The sequence below is a fragment of the Enhydra lutris genome, unplaced genomic scaffold (genome assembly GCF_002288905.1).
Source record: "Enhydra lutris kenyoni isolate GAN:26980312 unplaced genomic scaffold, ASM228890v2 scaffoldscaffold93, whole genome shotgun sequence".
NCBI lineage: Eukaryota > Metazoa > Chordata > Mammalia > Carnivora > Mustelidae > Enhydra > Enhydra lutris.
The window spans coordinates 4,154,121-4,162,053 of NW_019154177.1; the positions used below are offsets into that span (position 1 = coordinate 4,154,121).

Genomic DNA, 7,933 nt, shown 5'->3' on the forward strand with positions numbered 1-7,933 from the left:
CCTCCTGAGTGCTAACTGCTGGGCCTCAGCTTCACTCGCACTGTTTCACGGAGTCCGCACCCCGAACCCGTGGAGTACGTGCCTGCCGTCTCTCAGTGTTGATGGTGCTGGAGACTGAAAGCCCAGAGAGGTTAGGCATCTTGTCCAGCACCACACAGCTAGCTGGTAAGTGTCAAAGCTTGGGCTCAAGCTCAGGGCTGACTCAAAGCCCTTGTTGTTGCTCACCAGGGCCTCTAACCCCTGCAGTGTTGTGAGTGTTGCTTTGAAGGTGCAGAGAGCACAGCTGGGTGCATGGGACCTACGACCAGAAGAGCAGCTGGGAGTGAAAGGGCCATTTCCCCCAAGATGCATCTGTCTGCTTCTCCCCAGGTATTAAACACCGAAGCACGGAGCACAACTCCAGCCTAATGGTGTCCGAGTCGGAGTTTGACAGTGATCAGGACACCATCTTCAGCAGAGAGAGGATGGAAAGAGGGAATCCAAAGGTTTCCGTGAATGGGTCCCTCAGAAATGGCGCTCCCTTCAGCTATTGCTCAAAGGACAGATAAGGAAGCAGCTGTAAACTCAAAGGTTACCCCCAGGAATCCCTGAATCCAGGACCGGTGAATGGGAGTTCACACACAGAGCTAACTCCTGTGAGAATCATGCATTACGGTCCTTTCACAGCGGGCTGGATGTGTGTCCCTGCGTTTAAAAGATCTGTTTTCTTGGAGCGTTTGAGATATGAAACAAAACATTAACGTTGCTCTTTTAGCAGAGATGCTTGCTGATAGGGATACAGTTTGGGTGAGATACGAGGTATGTACTTAAAAGAGTTTGTGCTTTGTAGCTGGCACAGTGTTTATAGTACCTTTGTGAAAGTAAGGATGGACACCTGCGTCTATCTGCAGACCTCTAGATAAATTAAACACATTTAGAGAGTCTCATTTCTCTTGGGAGCTGTGATTGCCTTCAAGGAGGATTTTCCAGACATGGTTTCTCTGGTCGGGCCCCCACAGTCCCAAGGCTGCTGTGTCTGTTACAATAGTTTATTGGAGGTGTGGGTTGTCTTCTGTGTAGCAAGTTTTCTGTGCTGACCGAGAAACCCGAACAGAGCAGAAACCCCCGGGACCTTTATTCCTGGCTATGGCCAACCACTGTTTCTGTGTCCTCTGTGGACAGCAGCTCCTGGGAATCCGAGAGCTGAGTGAGAATCACAGGACAAGGACCAGAGGCACAGAAAGGGACGTGGGGGCTTAGTGACCTGTAGGTTTAAAGTTGAAGATTGCATGGAAACATTCTTTGCCTTTACTTTCTTCTAGACAAAAAAACTACCCTGAAGCCTCTCCTAGCCCCAGTGTACATTAGACATGATAAAAGTGATTATTAACTGATGGAGCATTTATTGAGTATGCCCATAGGCCGTGCATTTGGATTGCCTTAGATAGGAATAATGACTCAGCAACTTTGTACATAGTCTCAAAATCAGAAATACAGTCTGTCTTAATTAGGTTGGTATGTTCATGATCATTGGCCTACAGGTTCTTTCCGTGGTAACAAATTGACATAGACATTCACTTCATATGTTTAAAAAACATACTAAACTTTTTTTTTTTTTAACCAAATCTTATTTGAATGTTTGGGGGGAAAAAACTATCCCCAATCACAGAACGCCACAGAGCAGTGACCTGGGGTGAACCGTAGCCTACGGAGGTGGCTGGCTCATGGTGGTTCTCTACCCAGCCTTAAGGTGGGTTCTCTACCCAGCCAAGATGGGTGGCCCGGGAGGGGCCCATTGGCATTCTTTGGAGAGATTAGAATAGAGGTGGGGCCCATCACAGATCTGAACCCGTGTTGTGGCCTCAGGCGGGAACACACCTGAAGAGTATCCTAGTGTACAAGTTTCTGTGAAACTGGGATGGCTTTACCACGATTAAGTGGAAAAGCAAGAGGATTAAACAACCCATGTTAAACCATCAGGGTGGGAACAAATGAGAAGATAGTTCCTGTGGGTCCCTGAGCAAAATGAAGCTTGCAAGTGCTTTTGTTCTCTCTGGTTGTATTTATCCTCGTGAGACCATCTTGCTTGCAGTTTTGTACTTTCTGGGGAACGTACTGTAAGTGTAAGACTGTTTTATTTAAAACATAATTTCTTTGCTTAGGTTTCCTCTTTCCGCATTGTTAGTCAGTTCAGTCTGCTATCTGGAAAGTGTGATGTTTTTTACACCAGAATTTATCTTCATAAACTCAGTATCTGGGGTGCCTTGTGAGCAGAGTGGGGGGTTTTGTGTGCCACCAGGACTTTCTGGCCTCGAGGACTGCGGAAGAGCAGGTGGATGGAGTGCAGTGATGAGACGGGAGCGAGCGTGTGCTCAGTGTTTATGTGCGTAATACACATACTAGAGATGCCCATCGGGTCCTTCCAGTCAACCTTGGAAAGTAGATGCGATTATTCTCATGTTGCAGGGAACGACCTGGAGTCCCAGAGAGGTTAAGTACCTTGTGCAAGGTGACAGCCAGAGTGCTAGGTCTGGGAACTGAATGCAGGTTTTTTAAGCTGTCAAGCCCCTGCTTTTCACCCTCCTCCCTGACTACACAAGGACCTCCCACCCTCAGCTGGTGGACAGCAAATTCTGGCAGGCCTTTTGGACCATTTGTTCCTGGGAGGGCTGCCCACGAGACCCTAACAGTCGGTGCAAGAGGATGTGACCCGGGGGCTAAGAGGCCAGCTATGTTTGTGATGGAAGATCCCGCAAGGCACGCAGCACTGGAGGCTCGCCAGCCGGAGGACGGGGGTCCCGGATGGTCCAGGCCGCCCTGTGCTGTACGTTATTTCCCGGGTCAGACCAGGTCTTAATGGCAGGAAAGCACGTAGGAGACTAAATCAAGTGTATTTCTGTAACGCCACCTCGGAGCTGGGGGGGTACTTCATGCCTCCTGTGCGGGGCTCCCCTTGGTGGGAGTCGGCCAGCTGGCCTGCGACCTGTCCTGTGTGGCCCTTGCACCAGTGGCGGTTTTCATGTTTCCAAATGGTTGGAGAAGTCATAAGGCTGTTGTGAGACTTCGGTGTGCGCCAAGAAAGCCATGGCGGAAGGCGCGCCCCTCGCTCCTGCTTCTGTGGACGTCAGAGGAGCGGGTCCTGGCCCTTCGCAGAACCATGTGTCCAGGCCCACAGCTGGCCACTTCCTACCTCCCTCAACGTGCTCAGCTCACAGTCTGCTTGAGAGTCTCTCTCTGTCCCTCCCCCTTGCATGTCCGCTCCCTCTTTCTCTCTCCATAATAAATACATCTTTGCCAACAAAACAACGCTAGTCATTCCAGCAGGGGCACCAGCGGGGGCTGGCAGTGTTCTGTTTCTTGCTCTGAGTGCTGGTCACGAGGTGTCCTCAGCTTGTGAAGGTTCCATAAGTTGATCACTTATTCACTTATGTACTCTTTCTGGCATGCATGTTACAGTGAGTGAAATTTAAAAAATTTTAAATTTAAATTCAATTTAGTTAATTTATACTGTATTATTAGTTGCAGGGGTAGAATGTAATGATTCATCAGTTGTACATAACACCCAGTGCTCATTACATCCAGTGCCCTCCTTAATGTCCGTCACCCAATAGTAAGAAACCTTGCTGAGTGATTTCATTTCCAAAGCCAACTACATATAAAGGGAGAGCACAGGGGATTTCCTTGGTGGTGTTGGTGGGACAGTTCAGTATCTTGATTGTGGCACTGGTGACATAAACCTTCCTACTGATGGGGTTAAGTTGGGTAACACACACATTCACAGAAAGGAGTGTACAGGGCACTGCGGATGCTGGCCTGTATCAGCAGGATGATACTGATGTCAGTTGCCTGGTAGGAGTTATGTATGGTGGTGAGCACTGGGGGAAGAGGGGTGGAGGGCATAGAGGAATCCACTGATTCCGCAACCTCCCATGAGGTTGTAATTATTTCAAGATCAAAAGTTGGAAGATGCTGAGGGGAAACAGCCAGCTTTGTGATCAACAGTGCTGTACTAAAAGTTCTTCCATTAAAGTCAGCAACAACGACAACCAGGATTTCTCCAACGGAGCAGTCTCTCTTTTTGAGGTGAGTTTAGGGAATGGCCAAATTTCTTGTATTTCAAGCCTACTTAGTACTGTCACCTCTGTCCTGAAGGTGACGAGCCCAGAGTTGCAGGCCCGAGGTCTTAGCACAACAGGAAGAAACCACACAGTCTTGCCTAATCTGACACATCACCTGCAAAAACCATGTCCCCTGCATCACCAGGACAGGGGATTTGTCTGTGGCCTGCACTGTGGCAAGTCCTTCCTACTTAGCTGAAAAAAGGGATGGATGATAAGTAAATCTTCAGACTGCCAATTTCCAAACACATTTCCATTCATTTATACATACCACATGAAAACAGAATATGCTGGTAGCCTTTCAGTGCCCTTAGATGAAGCAGGACCTGCTGTTTTTCTGGAGGTTTCCCAGACTTCATCAATGAAAACCATGCTAATTTGCTTTTTAATTTGTTGCAGGCTAAACTAAGAATGAAGCTGTAGCATTTACACTTACTGATAGAGAATGGAAGAAATAGGAAGACGAAAGTAACACTTGCTTTAAAGCAGAGGCCTATTCCTAGTATGTAAAGAACCCTCAAGTTGAGAGGTAAGTGGATAACCTCCTGGTAATCAAGTAATTTTAAAAATCAACAGCAGGCAGCAGGAAGCCTGCTTCCCTTCCCCTCTCTCTCTGCCTGCCTCTCTGCCTACTTGTGATCTCTGTCAAATAAATAAAGTCTTAAAAAAAAAAACCAGGTTCAGCAGAACAGTAGGCATCATCTATATAGAGCAGGCCTTCCTGGGTTCTGGGTTCTTTGATTCCCACATTCAGTGCCCTTCATGCATTTTCTGACCCTATCCCATTGTAGAGAAGAGCAGTGTGAAATGCAGATTCTGGCATCTTGAGAGTCTGACCGGCCTCCTTCCTGAATGTGGAAGGAGCTATTGTACTTCCACTCGGACATTCCTTTCAAGGTTTCTCACCCATATAAATTTGTGGGAGTTTTTGGCTTCTCCTTTCAACTGGTTATAATGCCCTTACCAGCTTCCTCAATAATGAGTTAAATAAAATACTTACCATAGGTTCATTTTTTAAAAAACCAAAGCAGGTGAAAAGAAATGCATGAACTCAGTGGAATGGCAGAGGGAAACACGTATCCAGTGGCACAGTTCTTTCTTCCAGTGAAAAGCTTAATAATAAAAAATAATGAGCACGGAGTGAAAATATAGGATACATTGTTAAAATAACTAACAGTGATTATATCCAAATAGTAGGATTTCAGGGAATTTCTTCCTCATACTTCTCTTTATCAGAAAAACTCAAACTTGAGGAAAAGTACATAATGGGTAACAGTGGAGTGAGTAGAAATTTGAGAAAGCTGGAGTGCGCTCCTTTCTCACACTTACAAACCATGTAAATTTTCAGTCTGATTCAGCAAACATTTAATGAGCACAAACCATGGGACAGATCTTTGTGAAGATGCTAGGGTACAGAATTTCACATGCAGGCTCCTGGCCCACGGCATTCACTATTTACACCTGCAGGAGAGGAAGAATAATTTTCCTTCTACCCTTCTGAGTTCTTGGCTAAATAAAAGCTAGAGGAAAAAAACAGGAGCTTATTACCATGTATGCCTCAGGTGTCCTGGAGATGCCCGGGAAAGAATGAGGAACTCAGGCAGCTTGAAACTCTGGCTTACGTAGCATCCTCAACAAAGAGCAGTACATTTACAGAGAAATGACAGGACAGAGGAAAGCATTTGTCGGCTTTCAAGGGCTGAGACAAAAGCCAGTTGGTAAAATCTGTCCTGTAGATTCCTTTGGTGCCTCTCCAGGCCCACAGGGTCTGGAGTTGTCTCCGGGGATCAACATTTATCCTTCCTACTGCAGGGGTGGGGGCACCTGTGTAAATTAGGTCCTGCTTTTAAGAAAGTAGGAGGAGGGCAGAGAGCTTTTCTAGTATCTGTTTCTTTTAGACATCTTCAGCTCATGGTAATTGCTATACCAAAGCAGCATACTTTGGGATAGCATATTCTGCTGTTCTTCATGCATATCTGAACTGGGCTAATAGTACCCAGTATAAACAGAAATGATGAACTGGGAAGGAGGAAACCACAACCAGAAACCTTAACACAGAAACAGGAAATTCTGTTAATGCAACATTTATTAATTATACACACACACGCACAACTCTGCTGATGAGACTGATACACGTACACAATTATCAAAAACTGGAAAACAGTTCTAGGCACATTTAAAAAGCAGAATGTTCCCATACTTCCCACTACACTTGTTCCCAAGTTTTATCCTACAAAATAAAGCACACACAGAAAATCACAGCATCAATATTATTCAAGTAAAATGCTAACATAGCTGCACATGAATGATTAAAACCCTGGGCTGCAGCCTTTGGAGAAGGCAGGCCTGTGGCACAATCTAAAACTAACAGTTTAACAGTAAAAGCAGATTTATTTGCATTGTGCTTCCGATGCTTATTTTCACAGTCTCTCCCTAAAAATAAAGGAGAAAAGAAAACAATGCCTGACATAAAATCGTGTTTGAAAGCCACTCAAAGGGGTAAGTGCAGATAAGCGATTTCAATGCGAATCCCTGCCTAGCTGGGGAAAGTGAATGGAATAGTTTTCTCGAGGCCAACAGACTCCTATTATCCAGGTAATTTCATCTGATCACAGGATCATTGCTGGCAAGTTCTTGGTGAGAACTCGCTGGAGCAATGCCCAGAAAAGTACCTTTTACACAGGCGTTCAATGAACTAGTGCCTGATAAACGCAGGAAGATCAGATCTCCCTCAGCATCAGTAGCTCTACTACACCTCGGGTTGGCAAACTTTTCCCGTGAGCGGCGAGTCCGTACTGTGGGCTTTGCAGGCCGTATTGTCGGTCTGTGTTGCCGGTACTAAACTCTGCCGAGAGACCAGCCGCGGATCTGATGTTGAATGAATGGGGGTGGCTGTGTTTCACCGCAGCTCTATGGATGGAATCTGAAGTCGGAATTTCCTACAATTTTGTGATATGAAATACCGTCCTTTTGATTTTGCCCCCAATCATTTGGAAATACGAACCCATTCTTAGCTCTGGGCTACACAGAAACAGGTGGTGGGCTGGGTCTGGCTTGTGCGCGCGCTCTTGTCTGCCAGCCGCTGCCCAACTTCACCACACGGGGTCACCTTACTCAAAGATACCCGCCCTCCGAAATGTTCAGTTAGAGACACTTCTTTCTTCCCACAACCCAGAACAGTTTTACTCAACAGGAACCTAGTTCCTTCTCAAATCACTTTAAATACATAATTAAAGACATTGCAGTGAGTCTCTGGACCTCGATTTATGGAACCGGGGGGCCAGATAAGCAAGAAAACTCCAGTCTGCCACCCAGACAAGGAATCCACGGGCTTACCAAGCTACCCACGCAGGTGAACGCATTCCCCTAACACCTCCTGGTGTCCGTGTTCCAGACTTCTGACAAATAATGTTACAGCATCTTTATTCAAACAGATGGATACATCCAAATCTTAAATAATTAGAAAGTTATAGAAAACCACCTAAAACTATAAAAGAAAGAAACCATCAGTATGCTGCACATGTGATTCTGGACAGGGTATGGCTGAGATACGTCGGCCCGAGGCGGAGGTCAGCTTGTCTCTCTGGTGGGAATGGGGAGATGGCTGGTGCGAGGCAGGCCAACAGGAGGGAGCGCCAGGACCAGAGGCGAGTTCCTCTGTGCCCACGGGCATTCCAGACAGTTACTTAACCTCGGCTCCCCAGGGGTACAGGGAACGATGCTAACTACCAAGAGGCAGGGAGGGGACACCCCTCCCCAGCACACCTGCCCTCAGGATCTCCTTCCAACGCCCAGAATATCCACGGAATGACGGTGGATTCCACACATGGTGGGAA

The 7,933-nt window shown here is 46.6% G+C and overlaps 1 protein-coding gene across 1 annotated transcript in view; it reads left to right on the forward strand.

Annotated features, from left to right (window-relative positions):
- LOC111138609 (KIAA0319 ortholog) overlaps positions 1-548 on the forward strand; it is a 66,210-nt gene extending 65,662 nt beyond the window's left edge. The window contains 1 exon segment of the mRNA XM_022490622.1: positions 370-548. Within this exon segment, the coding sequence (XP_022346330.1) occupies positions 370-548 (179 nt within the window).
- Positions 549-7,933: the final 7,385 nt, after the last annotated feature.